We start from the raw sequence: 17,210 nt of genomic DNA on the forward strand, positions 1-17,210 counted from the left end.
ACGTGTTTAACATGGTGCTCACTCTGAAGAAGAAATGATTAGAGGAATTGCACCGATTGTCACAGTCTAAGATGAAGCGTGACTTAAGGGTCAATAAATTGACTTTCAGCACAGCCCTTAATAAGGAACACAATATCCATAAAGAGAATAAACATTCTGAAATGAATTCGAAGGATTTTATGACATATCTTGAACTGAGTATCTAAAGGAAGGAGACAAATTTTCCTGGAGAAATAAATATTTACTTCCAAAACAAACCAAAGTTGCTTAAAAATGAACCAGAGCCAGGACTTCGGGGTGGTTCAGTGGTGAAGAATCTGCCTGTGAATGCGAGGGTCAGAGGTTCATTCCAGAACATTCCACATGCCATGAGCAACTAAGCCCGTGCCCCAAACTACAAGCCCGAGCACCTAGAGCCCGTGATCCCCAAGAAGAGAAGTCAGCGCAACGAGGAACCACCACACCACATTGAAGAGGAGCTCCTGACGCACAGCTGGAGACAGCCTGCACACAGCAGAGAAGACCCAGTGCGGCCAAAAAGCAAACTTAATTAATTAATTCTTTATTTATTTAAAGCAATGAACCAGAGTTATGGTAAATTCATGCTGAATCATTCTGGAAAAGATTTCAGAAAGGACATTAACACACATGCCTGAAATCTGTAGAAGACCAACGGGATTGTTCAGAAGCTAGACACTGCTCAAGGAAGTAAAGCGGAAGACCATCCCCTGAGGTCAGCATAGTACCAAAAGCTGTTCACAGCTGCTACGTTTTTACAAGCACTGTGGACATTTGTACATTTGCTTCCCATGGCATTTATAAAATTATCTATCTTTGTCCACTTGGCTACTATAACAAAATACCATAAACTGGGTGACTTAAAAACAGTAGAACATTTTTCTGGAGGCTGAGAACTACCAGATCAACTGAGTCCACATCCTGGTTCCGTAGACAGCATATTCTTGCTGTGTCTTGCTTCTCAAGTGGTGGAGGAGACAAACACCTTTTGAATGATTTGTACTTGGAGTCACCCTGCTTTTTTAATTTATGTGCAGAGTACATCATGAGATACGCTGGTCTGCAAAAGCACAAGTTGGAGTCAAGATTGCCGGGAGAAATATCAATAACCTCAGATATGCAGATGACACCACCCTTATGGCAGAGAGTGAAGAGGAACTAAAAAGCCTCTTGATGAAAGTGAAAGAGCAGAGTGAAAACGTCGGCTTAAAGCTCAACACTCAGAAAACTAAGATCATGGCATCTGGTCCCATCACCTCATGGGAAATAGATGGGGAGACAGTGGAAAGAGTGTCATGTGTTATTTTTTTAGGCTCCAAAATCATTGCAGATGCTGACTGCAGCCATGAAATTAAAAGATGCTTACTCCTTGGAAGGAAAGTTATGACCAACCTGGATAGCATATTAAAAAGCAGACGCATTACTTTGCCAACAAAAGTCCGTATGTTCAAGGCTATGGTTTTTCCAGTGGTCATGTATGGATGTGAGAGTTGGACTGTGAAGAAAGCTGAGTGCCGAAAAATTGATGCTTTTGAACTGTGGTGTTGTAGAAGACTCTTGAGAGTCCCTTGGACTGCAAGGAAATCCAACCAGCCCATCCTAAAGGAGATCAGTCCTGGGTATTGATTGGAAGGACTGATGCTGAGGCTGAAACTCCAGTATTTAGTCACCTCATGCGAACAGTTGACTCATTGGAAAAGACCCTGATGCTGGGAGGGATTGGGGGCAGGAGGAGAAGGGGTCGACAGAGGATGAGATGGCTGGATGGCATCACCGACTCAATGGGCATGAGTTTGAGTAAACTCTAGGAGTTTGTGATGGACAGGGAGGCCTGGCGTGCTGCGATTCATGGGGTCGCAAAGAGTCGGACACGACTGAGTGACTGAACTGAACTGATAGCCGATTTACAATGTTGCATTAGTTTCAGGGGTACAGCAAAGTGATTTAGTTATACATATACATATTATTCTTTTTGAGATCTTTTCCCATATGGATTACAACAGTGTACTGAGTAGAGTTCCCTGTGCTATATATAGATAAGGACCCTTTTTATAAGGTCACGAATCCCATTCATGAGAGCTCAGACCTCATGGTTTAATCTTCTCCAAAAGAACTCACCATGTAAAACCATCACCGTGGGTATTCAGTTTTCAACAGAGGACAGAGGACATACACATTCAATCGGCAGCATGATCACAACAGACATTAGTGTCTCCTTTTGGCACAGGAATGAAGTGAGTCAGAGGAGATCCTTGTCTCCTTGTGGGTTCCCCTCAGTGGATCTCTACTTCCTGTTTCCATTTCCCCTCCCTCTAGGAGGCCTTCCCTAACTAACCTCAAGCCAACATTTCATTTAGCATTCTGGGGAATCTGTTGCATAGCAATGTACAGTACTTACAAACAGTGATTCTCTAACTTTAACTGAACATCAGAAATATCTGTGTGTGTGAGCCAAGACTTTCAGTCACGCACGACTGTTTCTGACCCCATGGACTGTAGCCCACTAGGATTTTCTAGCCAATGAATTTTCCAGGCAAGAATACTGGAGCAGGTTGCCATTTCCTACTCCAAGGGATCTTCCTGACTCAGGGATCGAACCCACGTCTCTTGTACCTCATGCATTGGCAGGCAGATTCTTTACCACTGACCACCTGTGAAGCCCCCAGAATCACCTGAGGGCTTGTAAAACACAGATGACTGGGCCCCACTCCTATGATTTCTCATTTAGTAGGACTTATTGGCAGGCAGTGGCCAAACATAATTTGCAACTTTCCAGGTAATGTCACTTACAGGGTAGGAAACCAGTTTGGAAAGCATGGATTTAGAAAATAGCTGCATTTCCACACACATCCTAGGTTTTATCTGCAAGTCCAACACAGAAGATGCCAAATCTTCATTTTCTCCAGCAAAGACTTCAGAAGCTTAGTCGTTTTTTCCTGGATGTTCAAGGGCCTTGAGTGCCACTCGACTACTTCCCTGGTAGCTAACAGATGATTTAATCTTGACCTTCAAATTTCCTCACATTGAGAAGGGCTGCTGTTCCTCTGCCTTTCCTGCTTCTTATATCTCGGCTGAGAATAGAGCAGATAGCTAGGCCATCCGCTAGCACTCATGCCTGCCCAAATGGATTCAGCCCAGCTCATGTATAGTCTCATTTAATGGCTGTAAGTGGGAGAATCTGTCTCTGTCCACTCTGAAAAAAATAACTGGCCATGTGAGAGAAATATCACTATGAAAAAGTAGCCTTTTCAACATTATATACCCACACTATGATGTCTCCTTTTTAAATCAAGTTACATGAAGTGAAAAATTTGAGACGTCTCTGTTTCCTACAACCTAGCTTTCTTTTAAAATGTCGCTCTTTGTACATTCAGGTTCAAAATAGAAACTAGGTTCTGAAAGTGAACGTGAAAGCATTACTTGCTCAGTCATGACCAACTCTATGCCATTCCATGGATTGTCTCCTTTGTCCATGGGGTTCTCCAGGCAAGAATACTGGAGTGAGCTGCCATCCCCTTCTCCAGGGGATCTTCCTGACCCAGGGATCAAACCCAGGTCTCCTGCATTGTAGGAAGACTCCTTACCATCTGAACGACCAAAGAAGGTTCTGAAATTCTCAGTGTACCATTCAGGACAAATTTTCTACATCACAGACACAAACTGGGAGGCCTAGGGCCATCCAGCAGAGGTGTATTTGGACTATCCCACACCCCCAAAAAATGCTGATTGAAAACTCAACATTCAAAAAACTAAGATCATGGCATCCAGTCCCATTACTTCATCACAAATAGATGAGGAAACAATGGAAACAGCGACAGACTTTATTCTCTTGGGCTCCAAAACTGTGGTGGCCTCACACTGAATAATACAAACACACAGTATTATGACAGACAGCACAGGAAGAGCGTTCAGACAAGCAACTCCCCAAGAACGTGCTGAGCACATATTTTATTGGTAACTTATCTTGTAATCTTTAAGTATGAGCAGGAAAGCAAGACAGAGACTAGAATTCAGGGATCAAGGAGGCTTTCTCCTGGAGGTCAGGAGGTAATCATATAAGACTAGTAGGAAAGGTCTTTGAAGATAAGCAGGTTTGTTCTGTGTACAGAACAGCATCTAGCTAATGCTGACGTGTCACTCAGAATGTCTAAATTAAGGGTGGGGGAGAGCAAGCAAGGAAGAGAAAATGAGTATTAAATTCCAGGAGGTATTTCTGAGAAATCAGTAAAACATGGTTCCCACACAAAATCACTACAGATGGTGACTGCAGCCATGAAATCAAGATGCTGGCTCTTTGGAAGGAAAGCTATGACAAACCTAGAGAGCATATTAAAAAGTAAAGACGGTACTTGGCCAGCAGAGATCCATCTAGTCAAAGCTATGGTTTTTCCAGTAGTTATGTGTGGATGTGAGAGTTGGACCTTAAAGAACGGTAAGTGCCGAAGAATTGATGTTTTTGAACGGTGGTGGTGGAAAAGACTCTTGAGAGTCCCTTGGACTGCAAAGAGATCAAACCAATCAATCCTAAAGGAAATCAACCCAAAATATTCATTGGAAGAACTGATGCTGAAGCTGAAGCTCCAGTATTTGGCTGCCTCATTACAAAAAACCCTAATGTGAGGAAAGATTGAAGTCAGGAGAAGGGGACAACAGAGCAGGAGATGGTTGGATGGCATCACTGACTCAATGGACATGAGTTTGAGTAAGCTCCAGATGATGGAGAAGGACAGGGAAGCCTGGTATGCCGAGCAACTGAACTGAACTGATGGGGTCACAAAGAATCAGACACAACTGAGCAACTGAACAACACCCCAAATATTGCAAAGGTTTCTCTCTCTGCTTCTTCAAGGTAGATCTTTCACCTTCAAATTCTGAGGGCTAAAGCCCAGAGATCCTGAAGTCCAGACAGATAGGTGTGGGGAGGAGAGTCACGGGATATCCTGATAGCGGCTGTGAGAGAAAGCAGACACCATTAAGGAAAAGGGAAGAGGAGAAAATGTGGGTAGAGGGGTTGAGGTTGGGAGGAGATGGAAAGGAGAGACTTACCGGTACTTCCTAAACCAGAAGACGAAACCTCCAACAACCAGAAGGACAAACACCACCAGTATTACCAGGACGACAATCAAGCCCGTGGAGGCAGGGTTCCCATCTGTGTGGGGGAACACAGGGTGTGTCTCAGTCTGGGAATCTGCTTCAGGTCCCCTACTGTAAGCACGTGTGAGCATGCCAGATGCTTATTTCTTGTCCTATCTAATGTGCCCACTTGTATTCCTGTGAAGTTAATAGACACCCCATCTTTTCTTGGGGTCTGGGCATCTATAATTCCGTTCACGTCAGCATATGCTCGTACACATATGGAGGCAGGCACTAGTGTCACAGCTAGTCCAAACCTGAGTCCAAATCCAGCTCTTCCGCTTTCTAATGATGAGACTCAGGGCAGTTTGACCTAGCTTAACCTCAATTCTCATCTGTAACACGAAACAACAGCACCTGCTCAAAGGAGAGTGGGGATGATTGTTCACACATACTCTGCGGTATGCAGAGTGTTCAGCTCACACTGAGAAAGCACTCTATAAACCACACCTATCTTTGGTACCCTGCCTTTCAAAGTCCGCAGTTCCCTCTTCTGGGGAACAAATCTTCCTGGGATTCTGTACTTGCCACCTACTTCGGGATCTGTGGGGATTTTAGCCTCTTCTTTCTTTTATATGGAACACCTTGTCTCAATCCTTTTTGAGTTCAGATCTTTATTCCTCCACTTGGAGAATCCCCTCCTTCTATCACTCCTGGCTGGGGCGTCATTTCCCTCCCCTTCCACAGGCCATCCCTCTGGGCTTGAGGACCACCTCCTCCCATCCTCAGCTGGGCTCCACTTCCTCCTCACCCCAGTACAGGATGATGTCCTGGTCTCCCAGGCTGCTGTGCTTCACTCGGCAGCTCAGGCCAGCCGCCTCCGCAGCCTCCACATCCAGGGTTACTCGCAGATACCAAGTCGAGTCAGCGTTGGGCATGACGTCTCCTTGCTGAGTGCCAGGCTCCTCCTGCTCGCCCCTCACCCACGTCACCCGCACGGGTTTTGGGTAGAATCCTGAGACGTGGCAGACCAGCCGCAGGCGGCCAGGCCGGGGAGGGGTCCCACTGGATAGCCAGGCCTCCGGCTTCACTGTATTCAACACGAGAATGAGGGATCTTAAAGTGAGACTCCGCATCAGAGGCTCTGGACTTCACAGCAGGCTCATCAGTCCTACATTTCTACCTCTCAAGATGAATACCCACCATTTCTTTCCACTTGTATTAGCTTTTCCAGGAAAGCCTTCCCTGATCCTCATTCCCTTCCCTGATCCATTCTCCTGTAAATGCCCCTACTCTGTACTCGCAAAGCACCCTGTGTTCAGCTGTAACATATGTAGCATGTTTCTAAGTGGTAGTCACTCAGTCATGCCCAAGTCTTTGCAAGCCCATGGACTGTATCGCATCAGGCTCCTCTGTCTACGAGATTTTTCAGGCAAGAGTGCTGGAGGGGGTTGCCACTTCCTTCTCCAGGGCATCGTCACAACCCAGGGATCAAACCTAATGCAGATCTCCTGCACTGTGGGCAAACTGTACCATCTGAGCCACCAGGGCACTGCTTTAACTGTTCTTCTGCCTTCTCCTCTCCCTCCTCAAGTACAGATCCTGATTGATCCGCAGGGTTTCTTTATTTCAATTCATGGAACCCAAAAAGTACCTAGTTAATGTCTGTGGAATGCTTAAATACCCTGATACCTGATCCATCTCCTCCTCTTCCCGTGATGCTTAAAGGGGTGTGAACCCTGAAATGAAAACCCCAGATGGAGCCCCAGAGTGGAGTGGAGGTCAGGAGATGACAAAAGCAGGCTGACCTTGCTTCTCCAGCTCGGACTTCCCCGTCTGCAACAGGCCTCTGACCAATTCGGGCCAGACGTCATGGAGGAGCCAGTGCACTGTTTCCTTGGTCCCTTGGTCCCGATTGAGCACCTTGCAGAACTCCTGGAGCCAAGGGGGGGCATCTGGGGCTGGCACCCAAGACATTCCTTGGAAACTCAGGACATCCTTTCCTTGAGATGCTGCACGTAAGTAGCTTTTGGAGGTGTTCCTCGGAAGTAACTCACATCCTAAAGATATCTGGATCTCAAGAGGATCTGAGGAGAGGAATGGAAAGAGATCAATGAACAGCTTAAAAGACCGAAAGGAGTTGAAGAAATTGGTGTGAGGGTTATACTGGGGACCCCAAAGTTCATGTAAATGGGAATGGGTGACCTGCAGCGGGATGAACAAGGGGTATTTTGAGGACTCAAGCTGGGACCTCTCAGGCAGAAGTGGGACTCAAAAGGGAGAGAGGAGACAATCACGGGGGGCCAGAACCTCCCGGTTGGGCTTCAGCATCCACTGTCTCCCCCTGGGCAGCTGTCCACGATCCCATCCCTCAGCTCACAGTCGCTGGGAATTTTGACGAATTCCCAGACGTCCCTGGTGAAGCTTCTGCGATAAACCTGAAACGTATGCTGCAGCTGCTCCCAATGCTGCTCGCTGAATGTGCCCTGAGACCAAGGCTTCAGGAAGCCGACGGTGTCCGACTCATTGCGCCAAGTATAGAGCTGCAGCTCCCCCAGCCACGCGAGGAAGTCAGTGCGCGTCCAGCTGCGGTTGGCAAAGGAGGAGATCTGGAGGCCGCGGAAGGAGTAAGACGTTTGCGGCTCTGGAGACAATACAGATCGGAGGAACCGGGGGCACGGGAGGGAGAGCACAGAAGGGAGAAGGAAGAGCAACAGAAACAAACAAACAGCTAGGTTTGGGAAGAAAGGGTGATGTCTGCTGGCTCTGAATCGAGCTCGGTCTCCAGGGGCCAAGCAGCTGGACGCAGGGGGTAGCAGGTTCTCGGGCTGGTGGGTCAAGCTCCCGGCTTCCCGAGGTGTATCAGTCTGCGCCCGCCCGCCGCGAGCGTCGGCCGCTTTCCCCGCTCGCCTCCCTCTCGCCGCCCTCTGCCCGGGAGCCCCGGTTCCACCCATCCTCAAAACTCCCCCAAATCTGGGGAAGCCCCCAGAAGAACAGAGACAGCAAGCACCCCGCGTCTAGCTCTGCTCTGGGACCTCGAATCTCCGTCCCCAGCCCCTCCCCGTCCTTCCCCAACGCCCGCCCACACACCCCTGGTTTCCGGGGCTGCCAAAAGCCTGAACTTGACCCTGTGGCTGGCCAATTCTTAAGCCTGGAGGCAGGTAGGACTCCGGTTCTGGCTCTCAGGGGACTTGCTTCCAACCTCCTCCTGTCCAGGGATCCCTTTTTCATCTGCCAGATGGTCCCTCTCATTAGGTATCTGAGCTGCAAAGAGCCCTGGTCACAGCCACTCACTTAAGTATGTTTCTCACAACCGGCTTCTCTAAATCTCTTTTTCCAACTTAGAGTTACAGATAGTATGTGGAAAACACTTTACAACTGCTATTTAAGTTTTAAAAACAGGACATAAAGTTGTATCTATGGTATAACGTCTACAATGTGTTTTAAAACAAAGTTCTTCAGTGGAAGGCAAGCAATGGATGTCTCTAGGCAAAGAGATTATGGAAGATTTTGTTTTACATTTTTTATTTTCCAAAATGTCTAGGAGTGCAGACATCACCTTAATGATAAAATAATAAGGGACTTCTCTGGTGGTCCAGTGGTTAAGAATCCACCTTGCAATGCAGGGGTGTTGGTTGGATCCCTGGTCAGGGTGATCTCAGGGATCTCAGCCTGCAACAGCTCCCAGAAGGGCTGGGGTTCCCAGCCAGAGACTGAGGTTGGGTTGCAGTGGTGAGAACACCAGAGCCTAGCCAGTAGACCAGTGGTCAGGGACAAGGGCCCTGGCCTTCAGCTTTGCAGGAAAGAATTCCCACAAAGAAAAAAAGTAGTGGAGCAAGTATGGTATTTACTGAGAGGAAAACAGGACAGTACAAGAGGGAGAGGATGACTCAAGGAGAGGGAGCCTCTGAGTCGCACCCTCCTGGCAGTTTGAATTACTTTGATAGTAAAAGACATTTCTTCCAGTTTTCCTTCAGCCGGTCAATTTAATTTGCCTGTTTCACAGTTCATATTTGGTATACTTCAACATCCTCCCATGTATGCGCATGCATTGCTTAGCCAAGATGGATTTTACTGAAAAGGCATCTGGGTAGAACATCCCTTGACATAACTCTCCTTTGGCCTCCACGGAGCCTTTTCTGCACATGTGTGGTATGGGAGGTCTCCTGACTTTGAGAAATACGTGCTTTGGGCAGAGCCCAGCATCTTCTCTTTTTGTCCTGCTGGTAGGGAAATTAAATAAAGAGTCTTAGTTAGGCGGTATATTGCCACCCAGCTTATTTAACTCATATAGCAGAGTACATCATGCAAAATTTTGAACTGGATGAAGCACAAGCTAGAATCAAGATTGCCAAGAGAAATATCAATAACCTCAGATATGCAGGTGACACCATACTTATGACAGAAAATGAAAAAGAACTGAAGAGCCTCTTGATGCAAGTGAAAGAGGAGAGAGAAAAGTTGGCTTCAACATTCAGAAAATTAAGATCATGGTAACTGGTCCCATCACTTCAGGGCAAATAGATGGGGAAACAAAGGAAACAGTGACAGACTTTATTTTGGGGAGCTCCAAAATCATTGCAGATGGTGACTGCAGTCATGAAATTAATTTTTCCTTGGAAAAAAAAGCTATGACCAACCTAGACAGCATATTAAAAAGCAGAGACATTACTTTGCCAACAAAGGTCTGTCTAGTCAAACCTATGGTTTATCCAGTGGTCATGTATGGATGTGAGAGTTGGACTATAAAGAAAACTGAGCATGGAAGAATTGATGCTTTTGCACTCTGGTGTTGGAGAGGACTCTTGAGAGTCCCTTGGACTGCAAGGAGAACCAACCAGTCCATCCTAAAGGAAATCAGTCCTGAATATTTATTGGAAGGACTGATGCTAAAGGTGAAACTCCAATACTTGGCCACCTGATGTGAAGAACTCACTCACGTGAAAAGACCCTGATGCTGGGAAAGATTGAAGGTGTGAGGAGACGGGGACAACAGAGGATGAGATGGTTGGATGGCATCACTGACTCAATGGACATGGGTTTGGGTGGATGCCGGGAGTTGGTGATGGACATGGAGGCCTGGTGTGCTGCGCTTCATGGGGTTTCAAAGAGTCAGACATGATTGAACGACTGAACTGAACTGAACTGAAATTTGGTGACCTAAATAGGAAAGAAATCGAAAAAAGAGGGGATATGTGTATATCTATACTGATTCACTTCACTGTACATTAAAGACCAGCAAAGCATTGTAAAACAACTATACTGTAATAAATTTTTTTAAAATAAACTTAAAATACTAAATGTCAAAAAAATAATGATAATAGGTTTATGTTTCTTCAAAAAGAAAAAAATAAACTTTGGGACTTCCATGGCGGTCCAGTGGTTAAGACTCAGTGCTTCAAATTCAAGGGGCTCAGGTTTGATTCTCTGGACCAGATGTCATGGACTAGAATTCCAAATGCCATGCACCGAGGCCAAAAAATAACTAAATGTTATGACAACAAAGAACAGGAAGGGAGAAATGAAAATATCTTGTGCATAGTCCTTACAATATATATGGAGGGCACGAATGCATGCTCAGTCGTATCCAACTATGCCACCCTATGCATTATAGCCCACCAGACTCCTCTTCTCATGGGACTTCCCAGGCAAGAATACTTGAGTGGGTTGCCATTTCTTACTCCAGGGTATCTTCTCAACCCAGGGATCGAACACATATCTCCCACATCTCCTGCATTGGCAAGCAGATTCATTACCACCGAGCTACATGGGAACTGCATGTGGGAAGTAATATAATATTATTTAAAGGTAGCCAGCAATACATTGAAAACAATTAAAAATCCTAGGGAAATGCCTATAAAAGGTTTAAAAAGAGGCATCCCAGTAAGGCACTAGTGGATAAAAAATAGAATCCTAAAAAGGAAAATCTACAGATGCAACAAGTGAAAGGCAAAGGAGGAAGGGAAAGTTATGTCCAACTAAATGCAGAGTCCCAAGGATAGCAAGGAAAGGTAAGAAAGTCTTCTTGAGTGAACAATGCAAAGAAATAGAGGAGAACAATAGAACGGGTAAGACTAACAATTTCTTCAAGAAACTTGGAGATATCAAAGGAACATTTCATGCAAGGATGGGCATGATACAGCAAAGAAATGGTAAGGACCTAACAGAAGCAGAAGGGAGTCAGAAGAGGTGGCAAGAACACACAGAAGAACTACACAAAAACATTTCTTAATGACCCAGATAATGATGATGGTGTGCTCACTCACCTAGAGTCAGACCTCCTGGAGTGTGAAGTCAAGTGGGCCTTAGGAACCATTACTATGAACAAAGCCAGTGGAGATGATGGAATTCCAGGTGAGCTATTTCAAACCCTAAAAGATGACGCTATTAAAGTGTTGCACTCAATATGTCAGCAAATTTGGAAAACTCAGTAGTGCTCACAGGATTGGAAAAGGTCAGTTTTCATCCCAATCCCAAAGAAGGGCAATGACAAAGAATGTTCAAACTACTGTACAACTGCTTTCATTTCACATGCTATTAGGTCATGCTCAAAACCCTTCAAGCTAGGTTTCAACAGCACAAAAACTGAGAACTTCCAGATGTTTAAGCTAGATTTAGAAAAGTCAGAGGAACCAGAGATCAAATGGCCAACATTCATTGAATCATAGAGAGACCAAGGGAATTCCAAAAAAAACTTCTTCACTGACTATGATAAAGCCTTTGACTGTGTGGATCACAGTAAACTGTGGAAATTTCTGAAAGAGGTGGTAATACCAGACCACTTAACCCGCCTCCTGAAAAACATGTATGAGGGTCAAGAAGCAACAGTTAGAACTGGACATGAAACAATGGACTTGTTCCAAATTGGGAAAGGAGTACATCAAGGCTGTACGTTGTCACCCTACTTATTTAACATCTATGCAAAGCACATGGGAAATGCTGAGTTGGATGAATCACAAGCTGGAATCAAGACTGCTGAGAGAAATAACAACCTCAGACATGCAGAAGATAGCACTCTAATGGCAGAAAACATAAAGACACTCAAGAGCCTGTTGATGAGAGTGAAAGATGAGAGTTAAAAAGCTGGCTTAAAACTCAAGATTCAAAACACGAGGATCATGGCATCCGGTCCCATCACTTCACGGCAAATAGAAAGGGAAAAAAGTGGAAAGGTGGCAGATTTTATTTCCTTGGGCTCCAAAATCACTCTGGATGGTGACTGTAGCCACAAAATTAAAAGACACTTGCTCCTTGGAAGAAAAGCTGTGACAAACATAAACAGCATGTTAAAAAGCAGAGATATCATGTTGCCAACAAAGGTCTGCCTAGTCAAAGATATGGTTTTCCCCGAAATCATGTATGGATGTGAGAATTGAGCCATAAAGAAGGCTGAGTGCCAAAGAATTGATGCTTTGGAATTGCGGTGCTGGAGAACACTGTTGAGAGTCCTTTGGAATGCAAGGAGATCAAACCAGTCAATCCTGAAAGAAATTAATCCTGAACTAAAGTGAATTGGAAGATCTGATGCTGAAGCTAAAGCCTCAATACTCTGGCCACGTGATGTGAAGAGCTGACTTATTGGGGGAAGACCTTGATGCTGGGAAAGATTGAGGGCAGGAGGAGAAAGAGGCAACAGAGGATGAGACAGTGAGATAGCATCAGCTGATTTAATGGACATGAGTGTGACCAAACTCTGGGAGACAGTGAAAGCCAGGGAAGTCTGGGATGCCACAGTGCATGGGGTCTCAAAGAGTTGGACATGACATAGTGAATGAATAACAACCACAGATGGGACAAATAGAAAACAAATGGCCTGAAACTAGACATAACCCATGTCAAAAATTTAATCATTACCTTTAAATGGTCGAGACACTCTAGTCAACAAGCAGAAATTGTCATAATGAATTAAAATGCAAAACCCAACTATTTGCTACACACAGAAAACATACTTTAAGAATAAAGACACATATAGGTTAAAAACCAAAACGTGAAGAAGACATACCAAGTAAACTCTAGTAATAAAAAAGTAAGAGTGACTATTTTAATGTCAGACAAAGTAGAATTCAGGATAAGGAATATCAGAAATAAAAGAGGGCATTTAATATTGGTAAAAGTGTCAATCATGAGAATTCCCTGGAGATCTAGCAGTTAAGACCCAGTGCTGTCACTGCTAAGGTTTGGATTCAATCACTGGTCAGAAAACTAAGATCCTGCAAATTGCTTGCCCCCCCCCCGCACCCCCCCCCCAAAAAAAAAGTCAACTCATCAAGAAAACAATCTTAAATGTGTCTGCACCTAATAATAGAATTTCAAAATCCATAATCAAAAGCATACAGAAATGCAGGGGAAAGAGATAAATTCCTAATTATAGTTGGAGATTTCACTGCAGATGGTGACCACAGCCATGAAATTAAAAGACGCTTGCTCCTTGGAAAAAAAGCTATGACCAAGCTAGACACCATATTAAAAAGCAGAGACATTGCTTGACCAAAAAATATCCCTAAAGTCAAAGCTATGCTTCTTCAGTACTTATGTATGAATATGAGAGTTGGACCATAAAGAAGGCTGGGTGCCAAAGAATTGATGCTTTTGAACTGTGGTATTAGAGAAGACTCTTGAGAGTCCTTTAGACTACAAGGAGGTCAAACCAATCAAACCTGAATATTCATTGGAAGAACAGATGCTGAAGCTGAAACTCCAAGACTTTGGCCACATGATGTGAAGAGGTGACTCACTGGAAAAGACCCTGGGAAACATAGAAGGCAGGAGGAGAAGAGGATGACAGAGAGTGAGATGGCTGGATGGTATCACTGACTCAATGGACATGAGTTTGAGCAAGCTCTGGGAAATGGTGAAGGACAGGGAAGCCTGGCGTGCTGCAGTCCATGAGGTTGCAAAGAGTCAGACAAAACTGAGCAACCGAACAACAACAATCTCAGTAACAGATCAGATAGAAAGTTAAAAAAAGAATCTAGAAGATTTGAAGAACAATATCAACTAACAACCTAACTGACATTTATAGAACAGTCCATGCAACAACAGCAGACTACACATTCTTCTCAAATGCCCATACAACATTCACCAAGATCGACACATACTGGGCCTAAAAAAAGTCTCAGCTGACTTGAAAGGATTGACATCACGTGGAGTGTGTTTTCTGACCAAAGGAAATCAAATGAAAAAATTAATAACTAAAAGGCACATGGAAAACCTCCAAATATTTGGAAATTAAACAACACACTTTTAAATAACCAATGGGTCAAAAAGTTAAATACGCTTACCATTCAACTCAGCAAGTCCATTCTTATGTATTTACCCAAAATAAATAAAAACCTAAGTCCACAAAAAGACATACACATCGGATCACAGCAGTCTTATTCTTAAGAATCCCAAAATTTTCATCAGTAGGTCAATGGATGGTCATGATATGTTCAGACAAGAAAATACTGTACTACATAAAACTGAAAAGGAATTTACTACTGATACAAGCAATGATAGGGATGATTTGCAAAACAATAAGCACAATTCCATTTATATGAATTTCTCAGGTTGGTGAAACAAATCTCTAGAGACAGAAAGCAGAGCAGTGGTTGCATGAGACCAAGGGTCTGAGGTACTGTTAACAAAGTGACAAGAAGGATTTTTGGAGGGCTGGAAAGTTTCTATGTGTTTTGGGAAGATGGAAAGGTGTACAAAGGTCATGTATTAAACAGGGAGCAGAGACAGGGAGGTGTTACTGGATAATCCTGATTTTCACAAGAGAAGAGGAAAGATGGTTCTGCAGGGAGAAAAGCAGGAACAAACATGGGGGAACACTGTAACAGAGATGATGCAATAACATCAGTAAAAGAAGAAGGCAAGTCTTGTGAAGATTCAGCCAGAGGAAGTAAAAGATGTTTCAGAGAATAAACACTTCCCCATCACTATATCTCAGCTGGAAATGAGGGACGATAATGAACACAGGAGGCAAAGGAAGATCAGAGGGACAAGAGAATACAGGAGTGGGCGATGGGAGTGGGAAGATTTCTGTAACCTGAAGGTAGAGGCCGGTTCCAAGAAGAAGACCGGAAGAGCCAGGGTTGAACCACTCAGTTCAGTTCAGTTCAGTCACTCAGTCATGTCCGACTCTTTACCATCCCAAGAACCGCAGCATGCCAGGCCTCCCTGTCCATCACCAACTCCCGGAGTTTACTCAATCTCACGTCCATCGAGTTGGTGATGCCATCCACTCATCTCATCCTCTGTCATCCCCTTCTCCTCCTGCCTTCAATCTTTCCCAGCATCAGGGTCTTTTCCAATGAGTCAACACTTTGCATCAGGTGGCCAAACTATTGGAGTTTCAGCTTCAACATCAGTCCTTCCAATGAACACCCAGGGCTGACTGCCTTTAGGATGGACTGGTTGGATCTCTTTGCAGTCCAAGGAACTCTCAAGTGTCTTCTCCAACACCACAGTTCTAAAGCATCAATTCTTCCGCACTCAGCTCTCTTGATAGTCCAACTCTCACATCCATACATGAACACTGGAAAAACCATAGCCTTGACTAGATGGACCTCTGTTGGCAAAGTAATGTCTCTGCTTTTTAATATGCTGTCTAGGTTGGTCATAACTTTCTCCGCCCCCACCCCCGCCCGGTCCTTCCCCAACGCCCGCCCACACACCCCTTGTTTCCGGGGCTGCCAAAAGCCTGAACTTGACCCTGTGGCTGGCCAATTCTTAAGCCTGGAGGCAGGCAGGACTCCGGTTCTGGCTCTCAGGGGACTTGCTTCCAACCTCCTCCTGTCCAAGGATCCCTTTTTCATCTGCCAGATGGTCCCTCTCATTAGGTATCTGAGCTGCAAAGAGCCCTGGTCACAGCCACTCACTTAAGTATGTTTCTCACAACCAGCTTCTCTAAATCTCTTTTTCCAACTTAGAGTTACAGATAGTATGTGGAAAACACTTTACAACTGCTATTTAAGTTTTAGAAACAGGACCTAAAGTTGATCTGTGGTATGACATCTACCATGTTTTTTAAAACAAAGTTTTTGAGTGGGAGGCAAGCAATGGATGTCTCTAGGCAAAGAGATTATGGAAGATTTTAATTTCTTTTACATTTTTTATTTTCCAAAATGTCTAGGAGTGCAGACATCACCTTAATGATAAAATAATAAGGGACTTCTCTGGTGGTCCAGTGGTTAAGAATCCACCTTGCAATGCAGGGGTGTTGGTTGGATCCCTGGTCAGGGTGATCTCAGGGATCTCAGCCTGCAACAGCTCCCAGAAGGGCTGGGGTTCCCAGCCAGAGACTGAGGTTGGGTTGCAGTGGTGAGAACACCAGAGCCTAGCCAGTAGACCAGTGGTCAGGGACAAGGGCCCTGGCCTTCAGCTTTGCAGGAAAGAATTCCCACAAAGAAAGAAAGTAGTGGAGCAAGTATGGTATTTACTGAGAGGAAAACAGGACAGTACAAGAGGGAGAGGATGACTCAAGGAGAGGGAGCCTCTGAGTCCCACCCTCCTGGCAGTTTGAATTACTTTGATAGTAAAGGGCATTTCTTCCAGTTTTCCTTTGGCCAATCAATTTAATTTGCCTCTTTCACAGTCCATATTTGGTATATTTCAAGATCCTCCCATGTGTGTGCATGCATCTCTTAGCCAAGATGGATTTTACTGAAAAGGCATCTGCATAGAACATCCCTTGACATAACTCTCCTTTGGCCTCCAAGGAGCCTTTTCTGCACATGTATGGTCTGGGAGGTCTCCTGACTTTGAGAAATATGTCCTCTGGGCAGGACCCAGCATCCTCTCTTAATTATCCTGCTGTTGCGGAAGTTTAATAAATAGTCTTAGTTAGGCTGTATATTGTCACCCAGCTTATTTAACTTATACGCAGAGTACACCATGCAAAATTTTGGACTGGATGAAGCACAAGCTGGAATCAAGATTGCCAGGAGAAATATCAATAATCTCAGATATGCAGATGACACCATACTTCTGCCAGAAAGAGAAGAAGAACTGAAGAACCTCTTGATGCAAGTGAAAGAGGAGAGTGAAACGTTGGCTTCAACACTCAGAAAACTAAGCTCACGGTAACTGGTCCCATCACTTCAGAGCAAATAGATGGGGAAACAAAGGAAACA

At 44.7% G+C, this 17,210-nt stretch overlaps 1 protein-coding gene across 1 annotated transcript; it reads right to left on the reverse strand.

The window, feature by feature from the left end:
• Window positions 1-3,951: 3,951 nt before the first annotated feature.
• LOC122676618 (antigen-presenting glycoprotein CD1d-like) lies at window positions 3,952-8,110 on the reverse strand. The gene is made up of 5 exons (XM_043876070.1): window positions 7,472-8,110; window positions 6,900-7,178; window positions 5,903-6,181; window positions 5,065-5,167; window positions 3,952-4,968 (listed from the first exon to the last, which is right to left on the reverse strand). The coding sequence occupies exons 1-5, from the start codon at window positions 8,043-8,045 to the stop codon at window positions 4,947-4,949; spliced, it is 1,257 nt and encodes a 418-aa protein (XP_043732005.1). The 5' UTR covers window positions 8,046-8,110; the 3' UTR covers window positions 3,952-4,946.
• Between the last annotated feature and the right edge of the window lie 9,100 nt (window positions 8,111-17,210).

Source organism: Cervus elaphus, chromosome 20, assembly GCF_910594005.1.
Source record: "Cervus elaphus chromosome 20, mCerEla1.1, whole genome shotgun sequence".
NCBI lineage: Eukaryota > Metazoa > Chordata > Mammalia > Artiodactyla > Cervidae > Cervus > Cervus elaphus.

Excerpts from the sequence above, each read along its gene's own strand:
- LOC122676618 (XM_043876070.1), bottom strand. The coding sequence starts at position 8,045 with ATGGGTGGAACCGGGGCTCCCGGGCAGAGGGCGGCGAGAGGGAGGCGA. Across the intron at positions 5,168-5,902 it reads GGACATCATCCTGTACTGGG|ATGGGAACCCTGCCTCCACG; the intron begins GTGAGGAGGAAG and ends TCCCCCACACAG. Across the intron at positions 4,969-5,064 it reads TTCTGGTTTAGGAAGTACCG|CCGCTATCAGGATATCCCGT; the intron begins GTAAGTCTCTCC and ends TTTCTCTCACAG.